This window comes from Enhydra lutris, unplaced genomic scaffold (genome assembly GCF_002288905.1).
Source record: "Enhydra lutris kenyoni isolate GAN:26980312 unplaced genomic scaffold, ASM228890v2 scaffoldscaffold3, whole genome shotgun sequence".
NCBI classification, from domain to species: Eukaryota; Metazoa; Chordata; class Mammalia; order Carnivora; family Mustelidae; genus Enhydra; species Enhydra lutris.
Window position 1 is genome coordinate 59,597,877 of NW_019154087.1, and position 26,234 is coordinate 59,624,110.

Sequence of the window (26,234 nt, forward strand, 5' to 3'; positions counted from 1 at the left end):
GATTGAGGGTTGTCAAGGATGATTCTTAGGATTCTACCTGATGCAGCAGGATGAAGGACTAGGACATTCCCATGGCAGGAAACCTGGGAACAAGCCCACATTTCAGGGAAAGATCATGAATTCAAATTTGTGGCAAGTCTGAGTTTGACTTGATTTCAAGACCTATTATAGGATAGGTAACAAGAGTTATTAAATATACAGGTTTATGAAACACCTGGGTGGCTCAGTCAGTTAAGCATCTGCCTTTGACTCAGTTCATGATCCCAGGGTCCTGGGATCAAGTCCCACATCGGGATCTTTGCTAAGCAGGGAACATGCTTCTCCCTCTGCCTGCTGTTTCCCCTGCTTGTGCTCTCCCCTCTTCTCTCTCTCTCCCTCTCTGGCATAATAAATAAATAAAAACTTTAAAATATATATATAGGTGGGGTGCCTGAGTGACTCAGCATTGGGCATGTGCCTTTGGCTCAGGTCATGACCCCAGGGTCATGGGATCGAGCCCATTGGGCTCCCTGTTCAGTGGGAGGCCTGCTTCTCCCTCTCCCACTCCCCCCTGCCTATGTTCACTCTCTCGCTGTGTCTCTCCGTCAAGTAAATAAATAAAATCTTAAAAATAAATAAATAAATAAATAAATGAAATATATATATAGGTATATATATCTAGTATACCCCCCTCAATATAGTTTGACCCCTAAGATCCTTGGTAAATATTTCCAAAATATTTCACCGTTCTTAAATTTCTGGGCTTGTTTCCTCACCACAGCATTCAGCATTTTGACTTTGATTCCTACTTCATAAAGAACCTTAAACCAGACACAGAAACAAAGTTATCTTACAATTTCCATCACAGCCAATGCCGCACCATTCTTTCTTTATTCTCTCCTATGAGAATGGCAATATCCCTCCCTCTGTATAAGAACACATGCTAGACCCCATCCCCTCTCACCTTACTTTCCCTGATTTTCATCCTATCCTCTCTTTTAATTTAAACATGCTGAGTCTTTGCCATTTTAAAAACATTCCTAATTGACCCACCTTCCTATCACATTTTATTCTGTCACTTTCTTTATTCTCAACTCCTTACATATAAACTTCTCTTCACCTTTATCTTCTCCCTTCCACTCACTACTGAATCCACTCTGCCATAGATTTTTGCTTCTAACATTTCCATTAATATTTCTCTTTTTAGAAAAATATTTTTAAATATTTCTCTTAATTACAATAAGCAGTGAGTCCTATGCCATTAAACCCAAAGTACTATTTTCAGTCCTCAACCTCCTATAGTTCTCCATGGCATTTGGTAGTATTAACCCACCTTTTGAAAAGCCCAGTTCCTTTGACCTTCACAATAGTCTATTCTCTAAGCTTTCAACACTATTTATCTAAGTACCTCCTTCTCAGTGTCCCTTGCCAGCGTCTCAATCTATTCCTAATCATTTTAAATTGGAGGATCTCAGGTCTCTGTCCTACGCCCTCTTGTCTTTCCAAAAATCATTTTATCCACTGCCTTGGCATAAATTAACATCCATTGCCTAGTGATTTCCAAATCTTGATCCCCAATTCATTCCACTCTGTTAAGCTTCAACCAGTATTTCAAATTGCCTACTAGATATCTCCATTTGAGTATTTCACTGGCACCTCAAACTCAGGTTTGAACTTGTGATCTTCCTCCACAACTATACTTCATACAATGGCATCATCCCCACAAATGCTCCAGCCAGAGATTTGAATCACTTGACTTCTCCCTTTCTCTCATGCCCATAGTTAACTTGTTAAATAATTGTTGAAATTGACTATTGGCATACATTCTTACTTACCATTTCCTTAGTCCCTAATATAATTAACACTTACATGAACTGAGGTAACAGTCACCTAACTGGTTTCCCTAAATCCAGTTTTGCCACTACAATGCACTCTCTGCATTGCAAGCCAAAGAAAAAAAATTTTTTTAAATGAAAGTGTCATTCATTTGCATGAAATCATTCAGTTGGTTCTCATTGTGCTTATGATCAAGTTAAATCTCTATTCTCTTTACAGGATCTATACTGTCCTTCCTATATGATTTGTCTCTTACCCATCTCTTCAGCTTTATCACTTTCCCATATTCTTTCTATTCCAGTTACACAAGTTGTGTTCCAGTTCCTTGATCATGCCATTCTCGGGGTGATCCCACATGCCGTTTCATCTCCTGTAATCCAGTATCCATCCTCTCTCCAACTTGCAAATCCTTCAAGATTTGCATTACTTCATTTCTCTTCATCTCTTAAAAGAAGCCATCCTTTTCTAACTGAATCGAATCTTTTTATTATCAGACTTTAAAGTATCTTATAATTCCTCCTTAATAATAATTTTAAAAATTTAACACTTGTCTTCCTGCAAAATGTAGCTTTATGAAAGTAATGGGGTGATGGGTAAATATATTCTTATTTTTCTCACTGTATCCTCAGTGGCTCTCACAATGTACATACATTAGATAAATATTTGTGGACTAGCTTACGAATTGATTGGTTCTAAAATACTTTCCTTGAACATTTTGACTGCAAGTATCAAGATTTTTTAAAATTTTGTGTTTAAATTTACCCACTAATCCCGCTTCTGAGCATGAAGTCTAAGTCAATATCCCCAAATTAAAGGAAAAGTCTTACACTCAAAGAACCTGGAAAATAGCAGCATTTATAATATAATAATTAAAATCTCTTATTATCTTATAATAGAAGAAAGGGTGAGTAAACTGTGGTATACCCATTAAAAAATAGTAGCCATTAAAAAATGAGGTTAACCAAGAGTATGAAAGAAAATTTAAAAATATGTGAAAAGAAAAATATTTACATATATATGTTCATATATAATATAATATATTCCAATGTAATATATGAATTGATTTGAATAGTGGGTCACCGGCTATTTCTTTTGTTTTTACTATTTTCCTAAAGTCTACAAATTTTCTCTAACTAACATCTATAATGGACAAAAATAACTAATACATTTATACCTTCAATTTCTCTCAAGAGCAGAACAAAATGGTCACAAATCTCTTATAATTAATGACACATAAACCTGATCTTGACCACAATTAGAAGGAAAGTAGGTTTTTTTGGTTTTGTTTTATTCTTAGATCGGATATATATCATGCTGTTTGTTATTACTACCAGAGTTTTTGAAATCAGGAAGAAATTGACTTAGGCCCTTAAATCTTTAAGGTCTCCAAACAGTTGACAATATCCCCTTATAAATGTTTTTCTCTTTTTTTTAATAGACTCTTTGTCCAGCATGGAGCCCAACATGAGGTTTGAACTCACAACCCTGAGATTATGACCTGAGCCAAGACCAAGTCAGATGCTTAACCAACTGAGCTACCCAGGTGCCCCCTTAAGAATCTATTTTTGAAGGTGACTGTGGTTTCTTTATACAAACAATGGAAACAAAAAAAATAAATAAACTAATAAGGAGCATATTTACCATTTCTAAGAAAGTGTGAATGTTCTTAGTCCAATGAGAAGTGATGAATCTAGTGCAGGCTCTTTGAGAAAGAGGTAAGTGGAGTAGGAAAACCACACTGAGACAATGCAGTTTACACAAATCTTCCATCTCTTGTAGAGCTAAGCAATTACTTTCCACCTGAGTAAAATAAAGAAGGTAAAATAGAGATCAGCAGACTATGAAATTGCATGATACACATGCAACACCACAAAGATCAGCAGCCACATTTTGCTTTGTTACATTCTTTATTCAATAAGGCTTTTGAGGTTTTTTTCTTCATACATAAATTTGACTGCATACAAAACACAGATGTCAGGTAAGGAGATGGGGAACTGCCAGCTCAATACTAGTTTACATAGAGAATTTTTTTAGTATTTTTAGTTAAGCTTAACTTTACATGAGCTGATCCAACAGTTAATGAAGTTATCTGTTCCTGTGGGAACAGGACTTTGCAAGGATGGAGCCATGCTTTAAATGTCCTATTCTGTCCAAAGCATTGTATTTTAGAAGTTACACTGAATACTATTAGAGTGAAGAAACCAGGACACATCTAAAAGAACTTATCCAATTTAAAAAAGGGTAAAGAAATGGGCATATTTAACATGATGGGACAAGGATCTCCTAGCCATCTTCAAATGTTTGCAGTGTTGTCAGTGAAACAAAACTATGATTTATTTCGGAGTGCCTCCACAGGGCCAAATAGGGTATAATGCCTAGAAGTTCCAGCAAGAAATACTTGGTTTGGTACCATTTTTGTGATAATAATTTAAAATGTCATATCTAATGACATAAAAGATGTTTTACTAAGAATGTATTCAAGTAGAACTATAATTAACAAAAAAAAGAATATATTCAAGTAGATATTGGAAAATCAAATATAAATGATGCTAGGTAAAAGGTAGTAAACCCTATTCATTTCTGAGAATGTACAAAAAGTTACAAAAGGCTTCATTTTACTTTAATAAAAATTCAGGCAAGAATCCCCCAGGAGTCAGATTGTATAACAAAATAGTATGTGTGCATGTGTGTGTGTATGTGTGTGCATATGAACACATATATATAGGGATGACTGTTTAGCAGGCCAGCAAACCCATACTGACCAACAGATTCTTAATGAACTCTATCAACCATAAAGAAGGTTAAGAGCTTTAGTATTTCCTCCAGCTAGGATGGCACTAAGACACTACAGCAAGAATGTTCTTTATAAAGACAGTTTGGTGTTACGGAATTTCAACAAGACAGATACAGGTTCAATCCTCATTCCACACCACAATTTAATTAAGGAATGTTACCTGGAGAACCATGAGTGACTGTGGACTCTGAGAAACAAACTGACGGTTTTAGGGGGCAGGGGGTTGGATGAGTGACCCTGGTGATGGGTATTAAGGAGGGCATGTATTGCATGGAGTGTTGTATTGCACTGGGTGTTATACATAAACAATGAATCTTGGAACACTACATCAAAAAGTAATGATGTACTGTATGGAGACTAACATAACACAATTAAAAAAAAAAATATTACCTGGACTTTCTGAACCTCAGGTGTTTCCATATGTGAAATGCAAATAAATACCTCTCTTAAAATGCTGTTGTGAGAATATAAGACACAAGGCATATAAAGAACACAGAACATTATAATGTAAGCTCTCATCAAAAGCTAATTTCCTTTCTTATTACCCCTTCTTCTAGATGATTGGATAAATTTGACTAAATGTGTACTGGGGGAAACGTCTGTATAGTAAAACACTAAATCATATAACAGCATCATAAATATTTCTGATAAGCAAATTCCAGGTTTTCCATCTTTTGGGAGAAATTTATATAAGTTGGGGAAATAAATAAAGTACCAAATGGAAGAAAAGGTAGATGAAAATCAGTAAAATTTCAAAAGTGGAAAGCAATGGTGTTTCCCAGTAAAGCTACAACAATCACACCTCTTGGATGTTAGTTTTCTCATCAGACGTAGTCTTCTTTCTGTTTTCTAAAAAGTGATGGTACATTCTCAAAGACAATGAGCATGAAGTAACACAAAGAACACGTCGAATGTCAGATCCTTCTGGCCAGAGTTGCTTAAGCTGAGAAATAGTTTCATGTGCCTGTGACAAAAGAAAACTGTAAATGTCAGGATATTTTAAAAATATTTTTATTCATAAGTAATCTTACTAGAAGAAATCATACAAAGATAGGTATGACTACATAAAACTATAAAATTTCTGTTAAAAATGATAAAATTTTAAGATGGGAAGATACATGTTTTAGTAAAATTAAAATGTAACTATGTAAAGAGCTGTAAATTATTGTAAATTATTATAAATCAATAATAAAACATCTTGGCCTTTAATAAGACATGAGCAGATAATTCACAGAAGAAATATAAATATTAACAAAATAGAAAAAATATTTGAACTCTCTCTCTAGTAATATGTGAACAATTAAATAGCATATTTTTATTTACAAATTAATAAATATTAGAATATTCTAATGATAACAGCACTGGAAATCAAGTGATGTGTCATTTCTCTTATGCTTTGCTAGAGATAGGTATATTTAGCAACACATATGATTACTATTAAATATATTGATACTTTGTGACTGTCTATTCAAGTTCTATGTATCCAGGCTAGGTAAATAACACAAACTGTGTACCAAGATTTATGCACCAAGATGTTCATATAGAATTATTTTTAGAAATCAATTCTCAGATAATTTAGGTGTTTAGCATTAGGGAAATATTATGCATCAAGTAAAAATAAAATATGTGAAGAATTTTCAATGACTCAAATACATGTGGTGTGCAAGAAACACAACTTAAATAAAGTGACTCAGAAGGACTAAAAATAAAGGGTTGGATAAAAGTATACCAGGCAAATGGTGGGGGAGGAGAGAAGAGAGGCTAGCAATTTTTACAGCAGTATAGGGAGAATTCAAGTTCAAAAGCACTAAATGTTAAAAAAAAAGAAAGAAAGAAAGAAAGAAAGGGGCACTAAATGTGAAAAAGAAAAGCACTCTTTTATTCTAAAAGCCATCCATAATGGCGACAGAACCTTTATGAATGATTCATCTTATATGAATAATTATGCAACATATAATGTCATAACTGACTTTATGATACAAAAATTACAGGAGATTAAAGGAGCTATATTTATAAACATATTATTAATAACAGAATTTAATACACTACTTTCATTACAAGAGAAATCAAGTAGACAAAAAATAAGATGACTTAAAAGAATAATCAATAGTGTAGATCCTATGAATTAAACTCTGGTGATACAGAATATGTATTCCTCTTAAGTGCCCCCAGCACATCCATAAAAATTGGTCATATGTTAAGTCAAAAAGAAAACATCAGTAACTTCCATAGTGTAGAAACACTACAAACAGCTCTCTGATCAAAATATAATAAAGGTAGAATTTAGTTTCTTTAAAAAAGGCACAAAGACCCTTCAATCTAAAGCTTAAAAACATTTTTTACAAAGCTACTTATAAGTGAAAAGGAAATACAAATACAATTTATAAAAATGATAATAAAAACACTACATATCATAATTAATGGGATAAATTAAAAGCAGTGACCAAAACAAAATTCATTGTATTAAACATATTTAACAATAAATATTAAAGAATAAAAAAATGAGTTTAATTCTCAGCTCCAAAAAGAAAATCTAAAAAAGAAAAACAAACTGGACTAAAGGGAAGTAAAAGAGGTGAAAAATAAAGATAAAAGTTAGCAAAATTAAGAAGAGAAAATTGGTAGATATATCTAATTAATAAATCAGAATTCCAGGGATTTTTTAAAAAACTTTAAAAAACAGACAATCCATCAGCAAATTTGATCATTAATAAATAGAAATAAAAAGTGAGCAGAATAAAAATGTAAAGAAAAATAACTACTAAAATAGAAACAATTTTTACAAAGTCATATGCCTTACTTTGTAAACTTCTATGCAAATAAATTTGAAATGTAAATAAATGGATAACTTCATTATAAGGATTAATTATAAAAATCGACCCCACTGGAGTTACTAAGCTTAAATAAACCAATTTCTATAGGACAAATAGAGAAAATTAAGAAACTGCCCCACAAAAAATCACCAGTTCCATATGGCTTTATAGAGAAATTCTATTTTAATCTTTAAAAACCACATAATCCCAGTGATCCATAAATTATTTTGGAATACTTAAAAGAAAAAGAAAATATTCTAATCTTTTTTTATGAAGCATCAATGACACTGATACACAACCAAATAATTATAGTGCACAGAAAGAAAACTATAGAAAAGCATCACTCACGCATACTGATGTAAAAATTCTAAACAAAATATTAGCAACCAGAACCCACACCACATCAAGAAAATAATACATGATCAAATGGGATTTATTCCAGGAACAGATTTGCTTCAATATTTAAAAATCTATTATATCAAAATACCATATTAATAAAGCTAATATTTAAAAATCATAATTGTATCTATACTTTCAATACACATTCATGATAAAAACACTTAAAAAATCCAAGTTGAGGGATACAATCTTAACATCAGAATGAATACACATATATGCCAAAACACTAGAGACATTCCCACTAAGATTAGGAAAAAGGCAAAAATGCTCACTATATCTGCTACTATCCACTATTGTACCAAGTTTGTTACCTAAAGCACCTAGACAAGAAAAGGTAATTTCAGGCATAGGAATGGATAAAGAAGATTTAATACTATCACTGTTCACAGATTATATGATAGTATATGTGGATAACCCCAAAGAATAATTAATTAAAAAATTAAAATACCAATGAGACATCAGCACATAGAATTGACACAAAAATCGATAGACTTCATATGTATAAACAACAAAGGATCAAAGAACACAATAGTAGATAAAATCTTGGAATAAGAGCAAAATTTACTTAATAACAGCAAAACATTAAATGCTTAGGAAGAAAATTTAAAAAGAAATATACAAAACATATAAGAGAAAATTTTTTGACTCACAAAAATAGATTTGAACAAACGTAAAAACACCCCTTCTTCTTGCATGAAATAAGTCAACATTATAAAAATGCCAATTCTCTCCAGTTTAACTTATAAGTTCAATATACTCCAACAAAAATAACAAGATTTTTTTTAACTTAGACAAGTTGATAACAAAAGTTCAGATAGAAAAATAAAAATGCAAAATGAATGTAAGAGAAGAACTATACCTGGAAAACCCAGCTAAACAATACATTAAAAATGTATTGCGGGTAGTATTAAATAGTATTAAATATACTATTATATATTAGTATTAGTATATATAAATATTATATATTTATATAATATATAATATAATATATATAATATAATAATATAATTTTGTTTTTGTTTTTAAGAGCACTTTATTATTGTTCTTAAGGCTACTTTTAAGTATAAAAAAAAGATGGCCTGCCAAACCTTTTTTTTTTTCTTCTTCTTCTTCCAGGAAAAACAGGCCACAGAGAATGGTATATTACAGATTTACAAACATGGAGAGAAAACAGTCAGAACGCACTGCGACGGCGTGGCTCTGTGAAGAACTCACTGTGCTCCTCCCAAGGCCAGGGAGTGTGTCCTTTCCCAGTGAAATGTTTGGTTTTCTGCTTCCCTGTGTGCCCGGGGCCCCTCTAGGGGCCCGTCTATCCCAAATAGGTCAATGCCGGGCGCCGACAGGGCACTGCCGGAGGAGCCCGCCCTTCCCAGAGCCCGCCATACATTTTTAATGTATTATAAATACATTAGTATTTATAATAGTATTAAAAATATATAATATTTTATATATTATATATATAATAAATATATATAAATCTATATATACTATAATATATAAAATATTATAAAATATTATAGTATATATATTTTATATATTATATAAATATTCTACATTTATATAGAAATAGTATTAAAAATACTAATAAGTCTTTCTAATCAAAAGAGTATAAAATTTGTAAATAAACCAGAGGAACAGAGTGGAAAGTCCAGATTTATTTCCAAAAACATATAGAAATTTAATAAATGTTTCATCTGAAATCACTGAGATAAAAATGGACTTTCTAATAAATGTTACTGAGCATCCCTTTGAAAAAATAAAAATTATATCTATACCTCACACTATCTATAAGAATGAATTACAAATAGATTAAGAATCTAAGTTTTTAAAAATTTTAAGTATAGGAAGAAACCACAGGCAAATCCTCTTTCATGTATGTATGTAGGCCAAGTCTTTCTGACTATGACTCAAAGTCTAGAGGCAACAACACAACAAAAAAATTAATAAATTTGACATTAAAAATTTTAAAAATGTACACAACAAAAAATCATAAAGTAAAAACCAACTAAGTTGGAAGAAAATATTCATAATATATATCACAAAGTGCTAATATCTGTAATATAGAGAGAAGACTTAAAATTGAAAGATAAAAAAATGATATAATCCTTCTAGAATGAAAATGAACAAAACCTAAGTAAGCAACATATACATTTACCTTTTTTATGTTTATTATTATTTATTATTCTTAGTCATATTACTTTGCAGAGAGATTTACAACTCTCAAAATACTTTCATTGTCTCCATAAAACTAAACAATTTCAAATCCTTTTAACAAAGAAACAGTTTACAGCATAACATTTTTTTTAATTTTTTTAAAAGATTTTTATTTATTTGTTTGACACAGAAAGAGAGATCACAAGTAGGCAGAGAGGCAGGCAGAAAAAGAGGGGGAAGCAGGCTCTGGCTGAGCAGAGAGCCCGATGCAGGGCTCGATCTCAGGACCCTAGGATCATGCCCGAGCTGAAGGCAGAGGCTTAAACCACTGAGCCACCCAGGTGCCCCAGCAGCATAACATTATTAAGTGATGATAATACCTTAACTTTATATATATTTATCATCCTATTTTTTCTATTTAATTTTATTTTTTCAGTGTTCCAAGATTCATTCTTTTTTGCACCACACCCAGTGCTCCAGGCAATACGTGCCCTCTTTAATACCCACCATCAGGCTCACCTAAGCCCCCACACCCCTCCCCTCCAAAACCCTCAGTTTATTTCTCAGAGTCCAGTCTCTCATGGTTCATCTCTATCTTTTGACTCATCGATTCCATTTTTAAAATCTACTCTGAAGCTATAACTCCAATAATAAAAAAATTGCATATGTTACAAATGATTATTTATTACAGCATTGATTATAATTGCAAAATGTTAAAAGTAAGTATAAATTGCATAATAGAAAACTGGTTAAACAAATTACAGTACATCCACATGAGGGAGTGCTATGCAGCTATATAACATAATGAAGAAGATATCTATAAATTGTTTTAAAATGATTGCTAAATATGCTGTTAAGTATAAAAAGAAAGGTACTGAAAATATCTATATATATGATCCTTTATTTAAGAAAGAAGATATAAGAAAATACACACATCTGCTTTTTTGTACAAAAAATAATAACAATAATAATACAAGAAAGATAAACTTGAAACTAAAGAGACAAATCACTTACGAAAAGTATTTAGGAAAGGGGTAACTGTAGAGGAGAATGGGATCAGAGCAGCAGGGATAAGAACAAAGTATCACTTCTTTGAACCTATCTTTTTGTATATCTCTGATTCTTAGAATCATAAGTATGCTTCTTACACCTTTCACATACCCTCCAAAATAAACAGATAATTAAAAACAAACTGTAAATGGGTGGCAGGGACCCAAAGTGAAATACAAACACTAACCAATGAACCTAACTGTATTAGTAATGAATAACAACCAAACTGAATGGGGCCTGCAAGAAAAGAACTAACCTAAATAACTTTAGAAAGCAGTATTTTATGTATTCTATGACTAAAGATAAAAAGAACTGCACATAAATCCTGTAACCATTTAGTAAATATGTTTCTCACAAGATATGGTTAGCAATCCTAAAACAACTTTATATACATATAGTGCATAATGAGAGCTAAATTTCTCATAAATTGAAGAAAAATTACAAATAAGGAAAGGGGAAGGGTAAAATGAAGCATAGGAAGTTGGATCAAAGTAGAAGTTACTGGTATAAATATGTGATATTTACGATAGATGATAGATTAAAAAACAGACAGGTGGGGGCGCCTGGGTGGCTCAGTGGGTTAAGGCCTTTGGCTCGGGTCATGACCCCAGGGTCCTGGGATAGAGCCCCGCATCGGGCTCTCTGCTCAGCGGGGAGCCTGCTTTCTCCTCTCTCTCTGCCTGCCTCTCTGCCTACTTGTGATCTCTGTCTGTCAAATGAATAAATAAAATCTTTTAAAAAAAAAAAAAACAGGTGTAGATGCATGGCTTAGCATATATACATATATTTCCTAGCTGTGTCTGCTGAAAAATCCTCATTGCAATGATACCCCAGTAGAAATGAACAAACAGGGGCACCTGGATGACTCAGTCAGTTAAGCATCTGCCTTCGGCTCAGGTCATGATCCCAGAGTTCTGGGATCAAGCACCACATCAGGCTCCCTGCTCAGTGAGGAGCCTGCTTCTCCCTCTCCCTCTGATGCTTCCCCTGTTTGTGCTCTGTGTCAAATAAATAAATTTAAAAATAAAAAAGAAATGAACAAACATATTTCCCAGATCATGGCTTCTAAATAGTTTTCCACAAAAGCAACCAGAACTCCTTGGAGAAGCGGTTGATTTCAAGGTTGAAGCAAAGAAATTACGAGTTGTGGTTTCAAAAAGTAAAACAGTGCTCAAAAAGATGGGGCCTGATGAATTTGAAGATAAATATACAGTCATGTAACCATCACCACAAGGTATGTCATCAAACCTCAATAAAGTGGTTTTAGAAGAGAAAAAGATGGGAAGGGGCTGGGGCATGCAAAAGAACATAGGTGCAAATTTGAAGGAGTCTCTAATGTTCAAATCTAGAATTATTTGGGCACCAAAACTATTGTAATATTGGACTTTGATCCATAGTGTAAAATGTCCACTAGTCTATGCTGATATAAGTAAATAAACAAGTAAAGGGCAGAGATATAGGAGCTTTCCCTTACAGAATTCTAAGTAAGAAAAGTAGAAGGAAAGAGTGAAATACAAAATACCTATTGGGCAAACATACCTAGCAATAATTGTTGCAGACAAGATCCATTGATGGGTTCTAAAATTAATTAGCAAAAGTCTGAGAAAAAACAGGATTTACATAGTCAGGAAAGATAGCGACTTTACGGTGGAGAAGGCTAGAAGGCACCAGCTTAATCAGTGTTAAGACATATCAATATCATGAACCCTTTGACATATTATTGTTCACAGTACCAACTCATTGGCATTCTTGCCAAAAATATATAACTTCATCCCAGTCATTAGAAACACCAGACAAACCCAAATTGAGGAATATTAAAAAAATAAATAACTGATCAATACCTTTCAAAAACATCAAAAGCACAGAAGACAAGGAAACTACTACAGATTGAAAGAGACTAGAGAGTAAAAAATAAATGGATGTGGGATGCTGGACAGAATCCTGGAACAGAAAAAGGACATTTGTGGAAAAGTAAGTGAAACTCAAATAATGTGTGAAGCTTAGTTAATAGTATTATGCTGATGTTCATTTCCTAGTTTTGAAAAATGTACCATGGTCACATCAGATGCTAATATTAGGGGAATCTGGGTGAGAAGTCTATGGGAAATCAGTACTATTTCTGCAACTTTTTCATAATCAAAAAATTAACGCAAATAAAAAGGGTTTTTTTTAAGGTTTCAGTACCTCTTTCATCATATTTTTCCATTTTAATTTTCCAAAAAGAGATTCTAGTGCTGAAATTCTATACTCTTCCAATTGTTTAATCAGGGTTTTATAAGCACTCTCAATCTTCTTTTTATTCTGTAAAAGGAAGGCAAGTCAGATAAATTGTCATAAATAAAATATATAATCACTTTCCAACTACAGATAATCATATACTGAAGATACAATTGTTAAGATGTATTTCCCAGTTTAAAAAAAATACACTAATGTAATTACAGATCATCAATTCTTTTAAAGCCTGCCAAGCAGCACAATTTTGTTTTTGCTGAATTAATTTTTGTCTGGGAATTTAGTGCATTTTTAACAACTCTATGAAAAGTATAATTAACATAATATAAAATTCACTCACTTTTTAAGGGGACAATTCAATGGCTTTTAGTGAAGTTACAGTTGTGCAGCCACCATTACAATTTAATTTTAGAACATTTCCAATATCTCAAAGAGTGTGCCCACTTAATACACTGTATTTTATTATGAAAAATTTCACACACACACACACATAAATAAGGAATAGCATAATCTTCCCCCAGGTACCTATCATCCAGCAACAAGAACTATCAACATACACCACATTTTTATTTTGAGCACATAACATCCGTAAAGAGATAAATGAAATAACCTCTTTAAAATGAGTTTTCAATAAACAAGGAAATACATTATTATACTAAAGATAAAATCTAACACTTAAAAAAAACTTCTTAAGGAGAGATTGGGAAGCATGTTTGTTAAGGCACCCCTCAAACTCAGATTCAGAAATTGCTTCACTAGAATAAAAGGAGTTCAAGTGATTATATATAGTACCTCTTCCCAATACAAAAATCAATCCCAGGGCTGTTCCTACTCACAGTAGGCAACTAGAGTTGGAAAAAGTTTAATGACTGGAGTCATTAAATTTTATAAAATTCTAGAAGAAATTTGTCTTTAGGTATCGGTTACCTCTTTGAAAAATTTTTGGTTTTTCTGACTGCTTGGCATAAGATATGCATAAAGTCGAAGAATATCAGATTTTTGCCCTGAGGAAAGCACAACGTTGACCTTCATCGCCCAAGACTGAGTAATTAAAAAGTTGAAAAGGTATGTTTGTAGATGGTTCAGGCCTTCATCTGCAACTACTAGGTAATATGGGTAAGTGTCTTCCAAGAAAGCCTCCCACTCCTGTGACAGGCATCCAGAAAATTTTGTTCGAACATCAATGGTGGTATTATGCTGAAGATGAAGAATTAAAGCAGTTCTCAATGGAAGAAGTTCTGGGAAGTTGAAATATGCATACTCAGCATCCTGTGGGGATGGGATAAAGTATATTCTTTTGAAATTATCATTTAATTGGTTTATATATATCATTAAAGTCACTAAAGGAATGTGTTCCAACACAGTTTTGTTCAGCTTTAGTCAGGGAATAGAACCTTAAGCCTTGACAGTCATTTCTCAAATACAAGCCATAAATCACAACTTGGACTTAAATACATATGTCCCCTTTAAGCAGGCACATAATAGTCAAGGTTTATCCTACTTTCCTTTTGTGTTCTGATTCTTTTTCTCTCCAATGTCACTTCAGAAAGAAAAAGACAGAAAAACATGCAAAAGCAAATGGTGGATATAAATTATGCAGAACAGGAAGCCAAGGTGAATCACTTTGAGAGGACTTTTCCAATTTAGAATGATCTTCCTGAAGCAGCAGAGTTTTTTCTCAACAGATCAGAATTAGTACAGTTAACCAGACTGTCAACATTAGACTAGAATCCTGGCTCTTTATTTAAAACATTGCTTGCAAGAAGTCAGCAATGTTTAAAAATCTAGCAATAATGTAGATTGCAAAGTGACTGAACAGACATACTCCAAAATCCTTAAGAGAAACACAGTGGTTACCTTTAGGGACAGAATAAGGAAGGGGTGGTAGTGGTTATACCTACCTGTATTTGAAACTCTTAATATTTTACTAATTATATTCATAATTGGAAAAGGAAGATCAAATATATTCCCTCAGAAGTATTCATTATAGGGCAAATAATAAGCAAAGCAGTATTAAAGAGTTTGACATTTTCAAGGCTCAAATAAATTGCTGAGTTCTGAAGACAGACACAGTTTTCAGAGTTGGAAAAGTAGAATCCAGAGATCAACTGAGTTTTGGTTGAGAGGATAGCTCATCTTCCTTCATGATCCTGTGTGTCTTTACATGAAATTTAATCACTGAGAATAAAATATACTCTTTTTTTAAAAAGATTTATTTATTTATTTATTTGACAGAAAGAGAGAGAGTGTGTACAAGCAGAGGGAATGACAGGAAGAACAGGCAGAGAGAGAAGCAGGTTCCCTGAAGAGCAAGGGGCCAGACTCAGGCCTCAGTCCCAGGACCCTAGGATCATGACCTCAGCCAGTCACTTAACCAACTGAGTCACCCAAGCATCACTAAAATATAATCTTAAATATGGTAATTTCTGAATACTGAGATTTTAAGTATTTTTTTCTGTTGTTCCCTTTAACTTTTCTGAATTGTTTTAGATATATTTAACTTTGTAATAAGGGGGAAAATTACAAAATAGTAAGGAATTTTAGTTTTAGCTCTTAAATCATAGTAAAGAACTCTACTGTCACATTACCTTGAAGAAAACTATGGCAAATTGTCCTCCTTTACTGGCAAGATCCATAAGATAGTATTCAACCAGATAAAAGAAGTGGAGCTCCTGCCCCGGTTTTAATGATTTCTCACATATGCATGTAATAAGTAATGAATCTCCATCAATCAGAAAAAATTCAGATTCAACAAAATCATTGAATAAACTGGAATATCTGAAATGAAAAAAGTTAAAACAAAAATTACATTTTGACTCAATAAAGCCCAAAAAAGGCAGTAGCATTGTTATTATTATCCATTATCATTATTATTAGCAAGTGATTTGCGGAGTAATTATTTTATGTCAGGCTGTATGCTAAGACTTTTCAAATATATCCATATGCATGACTATCCTTCATAGGGAAAAGACAGGATCATTATCATTCTATAGATACAGAAACTGAGGCTCAAAGAGATAAGAGCAAATTATGTAAGATCACGTATCAAAATCTGGATTGGAATCAGAATTTAACACCTCTATTCTGCATATAGACTGGTATTAAATGCTTCCCACTTAATCAACCTTATTTCTTTATATAACAATGGGTTCATTGACAGTTGTGCACAAATAAAGCAAGAGAAAACTGTGTCCATTCAGCATCAAAAAGCTCTCAAAGTTCTATTAATCATATAAATATGTATATATATAATTATATTTAAAATATACTATGACACATATACTGAGATAGATATGCATTACTTTTTTATTATGCTATGTTAGTTACTATACAGTACATCATTAGTTTTTGATGTGGTGTTCCATGATTCATTGTTTGCATCTAACACCCAGCACTCCAAGCAATGCGTGCCCTCCTTAATACCCATCACCAGACTCACCCATTCCCCCACTCCCCTCCCTTCTAAAACTCTCAGATTTTTTTCCCAGGTTCCATAGTCTTTCATGGTTCATCTCCCACTCCGATTTCTCCCCGTTCATTTTTCCCTTCCTTCTCCTAATGTCCTCCATGTTATTCTTTATATTCCACAAGTGAAGCCATATGATAACTGACTTTCTCTGCTTGACTTATTTCACTTAGCATAATCTCCTCTAGTCCCATCCATTTTGATGCAAAAGTTGGGTATTCATCATTTCTGATAGCTGAGTAATATTCCATTGTGTGTATGAACCACATCATCTTTATCTATTCATCTGTTGAAGGGCATCGCAGCTCTTTCCACAGTTTGGCTATTGTGGACATTGCTGCTATGAACATTGGGGTGCATATGGCCCTTCTTTTCACTACATATGTGTCTTTGGGGTAAATACCCAGTAGTGTAATTGCTGGGTCATAAGGTTGTTCAATTTTTAATTTTTTGAGGAATCTCCACACTGTTTTCCAAAGTGGCTGCACCAATTTGCATTCCAACCAAGAGTGTAAGGGGGTTCCCCTTTCTCCACAACTTCTCCAACATTTGTCCTTTCTTGCCTTATCAATTTTTGCCGTTCTAACTGACGTAAGATAGTATCTCAATGTGGTTTTGATTTAAATCTCCCTGATGGCTAATGATAATGAACTTTTTTGTGTTTCATTTAACAGGCACTTTTTCATATGTCTGTTAGTCATTTGTAGTTCTTCTTAGGAGAAGTGTCTGTTCATATCTTCTACCCATTTTTTGACTTGATTATTTGCTTTTTGGATGTTGAGTTTGAGAAGTTCTTTATAGATCTTGGATATCAGCCCTTTGTCTAATATGTCATTTGTAAATACCTTCTCCCATTCTTGGGGTTATCTCTTTGATTTGTTGACTGTTTCCTTTGCTGTGCAGAAGATTTTTATATTGATAAAGTCCCAAAAGTTCATATTTACTTTTGTTTCCCTTTGCCTTTGGAGATGTGTTTTGAAAGGAGTTGCTGTGACTGCTGTAGAAGAGATTCCTGCCTACGTTCTCCTCTAGGACTCTGATGGATTCCTGTCTCACATCTTTAATCCATTTTGAGTTTATCTTTGTGTATGGTGTAAGAGATTGGTTGGGTTTCATTCTTCTGTATATAGCTGTCCAATTTTCCCAGCACCATTTATTGAAGAGACTGTCTTTTTTCCATTGAATATTTTTTCCTGCTTTGTTGAAGATTAGTTGACCATAGAGTTGAGAGTCCATATCTGGGCTCTCTATTTTGTTCCATTGGTCTATGTGTCTGGTTTGTTTTTGTTTTTGTTTTTTTCAGTACCATGCTATTTTGTAATATAGCTGTGTATATATAGCTTGAAATCAGGCAATGTGATGGCCCCAGCTGTATTTTTCTTTTTCAACATTTCTTTGGCAACCTGGGGTCTTTTCTGGTTCCATACAAATTTTAGGATAGTTTGTTCCAGCACTTTGAAAAATGCCATTGGTATTTTGATCAGGATGGCATTGAAAGTATAGATTGCTCTGGGCAACACAAACATTTTAACAATTTTTATTCTTTTGATCCATGAGCATGCAATGTTTCTCCATCTTTTTGTGTCTTCAATTTCTTTCATGACTGTTTTGTAGTTCCTAGAGTATAGACCCTTTGCCTCTTCGGTTAGGTTTATTCCAGGTATCTTATGGTTTTGGGTGCTATTGTAAATGGAAATGATTCTCTGACTTCTCTTTCCACAGTTACTTTGCTAGCGTATAAGAAGGTAACTGATTTCTATGCACTATTTTGTATTCTGCCACATTACTGAATTGCTGTATGAGTTCTAGTAATTTGGGGGTGGAGTCTTTTGGGTTTTCCATAGAGTATCATGTCATCTGCGAAGAGAGAGAGATTGACTTCTTTGTCAATTTGAATACCTTTTATTTCTTCTTGTTGTCTGATTGTTGTTGCTAGGACTTCTAGTACTATGTTGAACAAAGTGGTGAGAGTGGGCATCCTTGTGTTCCTGATCTCAGTGGAAAGGCTCTCAGCTTTTCCCCATTGAGAAACATACTCACTGTGGGTTTTCATAGACGGATTTTATAAAGTTGAGGAATGTTTCTTCTATCTCTATACTCTGAAGAGTTTTAATCAGGAACAGATGCTGTATTTTGTCAAACGCTTTTTCTGCATCAATTGAGAGGACAATGTGGTTCTTATCTCTTCTTTATATGTTCTGTCACTTTGATTGATTTGCGGATGTTGAACAAACCTTGCATTTCAGGGATAAATCCCACCTAGTCATGACAGATAATCCTTTTAAAATACTGTTGGATCCTATTAGCTAAGATCTTATGGAGAATTTTGGTGTCCACATTCATCAGGGATATTGGTCTGAAATTCTGCTTTTTGATAGGGTCTTTGGCTGGTTTGGGGATCAAGGTAATGCTGGCTTTATAGAAATAGTCTGGAAGTTTTCCTTCTGTTTCTATTTTTTGAAACACCTTCAGGAGAATAGGTGTTATTTCTTCTTTGAAAGTTTGGTAGAATTCCCCAGGGAATCCATCAGGCCCTGGACTCTTATTTTTGGGGGAGGTTTTTTTTTAATCACTGCTTCAATCTTGTTACTGGTTATGGGTCTATTCATGTTGTTGATTCCTTCCTGTTTCAGTCTTGGTAGTTTTCTCCAGCCTGACTACATAGGCTTCATAGGCTACCCTGAAATCTATTTCTGACAACTTGCTTAGATCCATATCCATTAGATCTGTGGGAGAGGCCATTGTCTCTGGGTCTTTTCTTTGTTGGGAGTTCCTCCTCCTAGTCATTCTGTTGAGTTGTGGTTGAGGGGGTGTACAGCCAAAAATATCAACCACTATCTAGGCAAGGTGCTTCCTGGGAAGGTTCAGAGCTATTAGTCACCACCAAAAAGAAACAAACAAACAAAAAACAGCCAAAATGAGCCCCAAGAGTAAGATTTATAAAGTACAAAAACAAAGACCAACCAAAAAAGAAAGAAGAAAGAAAGAAAGAAAGAAAGAGAAAAGGCACCCAAAATAAAACAATGGGAGTATGGGAGTGAGGGGAAGGTGGTTATAATCCCTCAGTGTGGGTTAGGAAAGGTATTTCAGTTCTTCCTGGGTGTATTTTGAGTTCTCTGTTAGAGAACTCTACTTCCCAAAGATACAGGGAAATTAAAACTGGCATACACACACACACACACACACACACACACACGGTATATATATATATATATATATGGTATTGAATAGGGGAGAAAAGGACTACAGTGAAGCTTATATCTATATATATTTAAAAAAGAAAAAGAAAAAAGCATATGCATGAAAAAGTTTAAGTTTTACTATGGAATATGTTGTACTAAACATCTAGTTGAAATGATAAGAAGGTTAAAACAAAACAAAACAACAACAACAAAAAACACCAAGAGTCATTAGAAAGAATAAAAAAGAGAGAGAGAGAGAGAGAGAAAAGTTGTATCTAAGCAATATACAGGCTGTGGGACAATACCAGGAGTTTGATATACTGCTTTACCCTGGTGTCCAGGTTTTACAGTTTTATGGGGACCCTGTGGTGGTTGTCCTCTTATTCTTTCAGCTTGTCTTCTGGGGGAGGGGCCTGCTGCATTGTTTTTCAGTCAATCCTGCTTGGGCAGAGTTGCCCTGCCCACTATCAAGGGGCTGGGCTCCATGGAAATCTGTTTTTCGGGCTTTTTTAAATCTGGAGGCTTTTGTTCTCTGGCAATTTTTTGTACCTTTTTGTGGGTCAGAGCAAAGTAAACTGTCCACACCCTGACTTTGGCCTCAGAGAGAAGCCACACAGTCTGTTCCTCTCTGAATCTTCCACAACACACAGACTCTCCCTCTAGAAGCACCACTGAATACCACAGCCTCCCACAGGCGATGCGCATCCCCAGCAACCCTCCCAATTGTCGACTGAGGCCCCCACTTGTCTCTACACCTCTGTGGACCAAAACTGTGAGCAATACTTGTCCAGGCAAGCCCAGCCCTGGTGACTGCTGCTCCTGGGACTGTGGCCTCCAATCCAAGCTGGGTCCTCTTAGGCACGGGTGGGCAGCCGCTGCAGCCAGTCCTGGGACCATGAGCTTAGGTCCGCCCCTGTGGCCAACCAGTCCCAGCAATTATCCCTTAAGCCCCTTTGTTCTGTTTGAATACTGTTATTAGTCCCTTCCCTCTCATAGCCACCAGTCTCCAAGTTATCGCTGGTCCCCAAGTGCAGGGCACTTTTGCTTTGGGGTATTACTTTCCAATGGCTGGCTTCTGGTAGCTCCCTCCCCCTTCTGTTTATCCCCCTTCTGTTTATACCTGTCTGTGCAATCCCAACTATGTCTTTTGTACCTCTTAACATGATCCTCTGCCCCCATAGAGATCCAGATGTGTATAATCTTAAATCTCAGGCTGATTTCATGTGGTATTCAGAGTGCCCTGGTAGATTTCTAGCTAAATTCAGGGGGCTGGTTGAAATGGAGTCCTCTACTCCTCTGCCATCTTGATGGAACCAGGCATTACTTTTTTTAGATAGGCATTACTTTAATGTCAAATAGACAATAGGAAATATGTCAAATTGTACATCTCTTTATTTCTTATAATACTCACTCAGCTCTTGGTACTGCACTCAAAATTAGCTGTGACATTCTCTCTAAAAACATCATGTGTTCTTCTAAGCCTATAAAAAAAGATTGCTTATTATTTGAAAAAGAAATAACAGTTATTTTAATTCTATTAAATCTGTAAAAAAAACAAATCTGTATAGCTTAAAGAATCATTATTTTATAATTTATAAAAACTTTCAATTGAAAATTACCCATTGTTGCTGCTACCTGGGCCTTGAACTGGAAATGGAAAATATTAAATATAGCAAATATCCTTTACTTTGGTACCTCTAAGCAGCAGTTATTAATGAAAATGACAGACCTGCAAAGAAAGAAGAAAAATTAGAAATTCATTTATTCCATCAACAAATAGTATTGAATAACTACTGTATGTTAAGCAAAACATCAGGCAGTGAGAATACAAAAATGAACAAAAGGCAACATGCTGTCAGTTCTCATGGAGCTTAAAGTCCATCAGGAAAGATGAATATTAATAGATAATTACATAAACAGTGGAAATTACAAATGTGACAAAGTCAAAGAGAATAGAGGAAGCTTCCCTAAGTAATGCTTGAGCTGAATTTTGAAAAAGAATTAATTAAACAAATGAGTAGGGAAGAGTAGCATTCCAGGCAGAGGGCATATCCAAACACCATGTACAAAAGTCTTAGAGCATGAATGAACGTGGGTGGTACTAGATCCAAAATAGAAGCCAGCAAGGCTGGAAATGGAGAGGGTGATGGAAAAGCTAGCTGTGCTACAGGGTTCCAGAAACAGAAGAGCATGCAGAGCCTTTGAGGTCATGTTTTCATCTTAAAATCCACTGATGGATTTTAAGCAGGTAGTGTTATGATGGTTTTACATTTTGAAAGATTACTCTGGCTATAGTAATATATAGTAATATAGAGAGAAGAGATAGGATAGGAACAAATTTCCTGTTACTGGAGCAGAAAGAAAAACCATTGTTTAGAAGGGTAATGATCATAATTTGATGTAATACAGTTTGTTGGTAGTTTGGGCACTTATAGATATTAAATATTTAGAAGATAAGTTTGCCATAATTTGGTAATGGATCTGATATGGATGGAGAAGAGGGGAGATTGAGGGTTGTCAAGGATGATTCTTAGGATTCTACCTGATGCAGCAGGATGAAGGACTAGGACATTCCCATGGCAGGAAACCTGGGAACAAGCCCACATTTCAGGGAAAGATCATGAATTCAAATTTGTGGCAAGTCTGAGTTTGACTTGATTTCAAGACCTATTATAGGATAGGTAACAAGAGTTATTAAATATACAGGTTTATGAAACACCTGGGTGGCTCAGTCAGTTAAGCATCTGCCTTTGACTCAGTTCATGATCCCAGGGTCCTGGGATCAAGTCCCACATCGGGATCTTTGCTAAGCAGGGAACATGCTTCTCCCTCTGCCTGCTGTTTCCCCTGCTTGTGCTCTCCCCTCTTCTCTCTCTCTCCCTCTCTGGCATAATAAATAAATAAAAACTTTAAAATATATATATAGGTGGGGTGCCTGAGTGACTCAGCATTGGGCATGTGCCTTTGGCTCAGGTCATGACCCCAGGGTCATGGGATCGAGCCCATTGGGCTCCCTGTTCAGTGGGAGGCCTGCTTCTCCCTCTCCCACTCCCCCTGCCTATGTTCACTCTCTCGCTGTGTCTCTCCGTCAAGTAAATAAATAAAATCTTAAAAATAAATAAATAAATAAATAAATGAAATATATATATAGGTCTAGAGGTCAAACACAAGGTCTGGGCTAGACCTGAATATGTGAGTAATTTTAATATTATTGCAAACAAGTCCATTGACATAGATAAGCTTGCTTGGACAAAGAGACACAGTATCATGGAAGAAAAAAGGACTAAAAATCCAGTTATGTAGATCACTAATACACAATAAATGCCAAGAGAGAAGAGGAAGCATCTGCAAAGGTACCTGAGAAAGAACTGTCAAAGAGGCAGAAGAGAATGAACTTGAGCATTCTGTCAGAAAAACCAAATAACAATAATCACTGATGAGACATGTTGGACATGTTGGACACTATACAAGTTTTCAACAAGAGCCATCATGGCAGAATAAAACCTTTCTCAATTTGACAGTTAAGGGGCTCCGCAGCCTGACTGCCTACTCTCCTGTCACACAGCCTACAGGAAACTCCTTATGAAATTTCACTCTGAATTCATGCCCCACTTAACATTTACACAGAATTTATATCACTATGTGCAGTTCTTTCTTATTTAAGGGAGAGGCACATTAGGGAAAATAAAGCCAATTACTCATCATAATAACCATTAAATATGTGTAAATTTAAAAACTAGAATCATTAGACTTTGGGGGGTATTAAGAAGAAGCCAGATGAATAAACATGATTCAAGGACAGAATAGTTCAAATTAGCTTTCCAATAATTACAATATTATCTAATGCAACAATAACAAACTGCTACAGAAAAAAAAAAAAAATGCTTGGGGCACCTGCGTTACTCAGTGGGTTAAGCCTCTGCCTTCATCTCAGATCATGATCTCAGGGTACTAGGAGCAAGCCCTGCATTGGGCTCTCTGCTGAGCAGGGAGCCTGCTTCCCACTCTCTCTCTGCCTGCCTCTCTGCCTATTTGTGATCTCTCTGTCAGATAAATAAATAAAAACCTTTAAAAAATGCTCATAAAAATTTAAATGCTCATAAATGCTTATAAAATTTTTAAATATAATTTCAGGAAAAAATCATGTGCAGAACAATAAAATAGACATGTTGATATCTTAAGCCAGAAATATAAAATCCAGGAAATTTTTTTAAAGATTTATTTATTTATTTAGAGACGTAGAGAGCACTAGTGGTAGGAGGGGCAGAGGGAGAGGGATAAGCAAACTCCCCTCTCAGTGGGGAGTCCAATGTGGGGCTCCATCCCAGGACCCTGAGATCATGATATAAGCTGAAGTCAGACACTTAACCAACTGAGGCACCCCCAGGAAATTCAGAAGACAGAAGAAAAAAACAAGGAGATGAAAAATAGAAAAAATACCAAGAAACACAAAGGATAGATTTAAAAGTTTTAAGATCATCCCATAGTAATACCAGATGGAGAAAACTAAGATTCTAAATTGAGTGGAGATAAAAATAACCAAAGATATAACTTTAAAGTCATACAATAATATGGAACCACAGTTAAAGTACACATTTTTAGACTGAAAAGTTCTTCCAAGTACAAAGAAGAAATAATGACAAAAGAGAAACACACACTTAGAAATAGCAACTTTAAATTGCAGAGCTCCAAGAGCAAAGAGAAAGATGGTGATATGCTATGAAGAAATGTAAGTCAGAGAGTCCATAAGTAAAGTGGTTAAAGGCATAAGTATTATTGGCAGAATGCCTAGGTTTTAATCCTAGTTCTGACACATACTATAGTTTTATAATATTAGACAAGTTATTTACTTTCCCTATATCAGTCTACTTATCTATGAAACTGAGACAGACAATAATGTCACTTTCCTCCGTTTGTGTTTTCTAGCTAATAAAATGTATGACCTGATGTATACAAATTGATGAATATAGCACGTGACACACAGAACTGAATAAAACAAGGAGCAACACTGGATGTTTTGATAAAAGAAAGCAATATTTGCAAAGTTCCCAGGGGAAAATATTTTGAACTTAGAACTCCATATCTAGTCATTCAATCCATTAAGTGGGCAGAAAGAGAGTATCACCAAACATTCAAGAAGTCAGAAATTTCACCAACCACCTATCCTAAATGATAATTTTATTTAAGGAGGTAATACAGAAAATTGGGGGTGAAGGTGGACAAGCATAGGACAATCAAGAAACAGTGAAACTATACATGACCCAGAAAAATTAAAGGAAGCCATAAAGAAAAATAGGAGGATCCATGATACTTTGAATTTAGAAAAGTATCCATTTCAAACAGCAGTCTTTTTTTTAATGATATTAATTATTTATTTGACAGACAGAGATTACAAGTAGGCAGAGAAGCAGGCAGAGAGAGAGGAGGAAGCAGGCTCCCTGCCGAACAGAGAGCCTGATATGGGGCTTGATCCCAGGACCCTGGGATCATGACCTGAGCCGAAGGCAGAGGTTTTAACCCACTGAGCCACCCAGGTGACCCTCAAATAGCAGTCTTAATGATAACTACATTTCCAAAGCAAACATATAGATTGCTTCTACAATAAATAACATAATAAGTAATGTTGTGACTTGTTTATTTGGCCTTCCATTTGTGATTCAAATAGAAATAAATCACAAGAATTAGAGTTTTAAAATACTGTAAACTATGATAAACCCTGACAGTATAAAAATAATGTAATAACAAAATAGGGAGGTTCAGAAAGGGATGAATAGTAGAAAAAGAAGAGGATATATTAGGTCCTTTGTTTTTCATAGAAGAGAGTCCAGGGATTGTATCCAAAGATAATATACCAAAAATTAAGGGTTTCTGGAATCAAGAAGTTAAATTGCCTTTCTTATATAGGTACTGAACCAATGGGATACCAAATAATATAAATGGGAGAATTTCATTTATATTTATATTATAACTAATGAATTAATAGATCTTGCTATTTTTAGATGATAGCACAACAAAAATATAGGCAAATATCTACTTCCATATAGAACTATACCATTATTGAAATACTCTAACCAAAAAAATATTTTAACCTGAATTTGATCAAAACTCCAGTAGCAACAATTAATTGACAAGACATTTATAAGCTAGAAGAACCTATTAAATAGCACCAGGAAGACTAGGAGACTCTATACAAGACCAAAAAGGGAAAGGGAAAGGGAAGGAGAAAGAGGAAGGGAAGGGAAGGGAGGGGAGGGGAAGGGAAGGGAAGGGAAGGGAGGGGAGGGGAAGGGAAGGGAAGGGAAGGGAGGGGAGGGGAAGGGAAGGGAAGG

At 34.7% G+C, this 26,234-nt stretch overlaps 1 protein-coding gene across 1 annotated transcript; it reads right to left on the reverse strand.

Annotated features, from left to right (window-relative positions):
• Positions 1-671: 671 nt before the first annotated feature.
• On the reverse strand, positions 672-21,528 carry LOC111152966 (probable ATP-dependent RNA helicase DDX60). Its single transcript, XM_022511733.1, has 8 exons — positions 21,525-21,528; positions 21,317-21,386; positions 15,846-16,035; positions 14,185-14,526; positions 13,210-13,326; positions 5,412-5,573; positions 3,457-3,615; positions 672-800 (listed from the first exon to the last, which is right to left on the reverse strand). The coding sequence occupies exons 1-8, from the start codon at positions 21,526-21,528 to the stop codon at positions 672-674; spliced, it is 1,173 nt and encodes a 390-aa protein (XP_022367441.1).
• Positions 21,529-26,234: the final 4,706 nt, after the last annotated feature.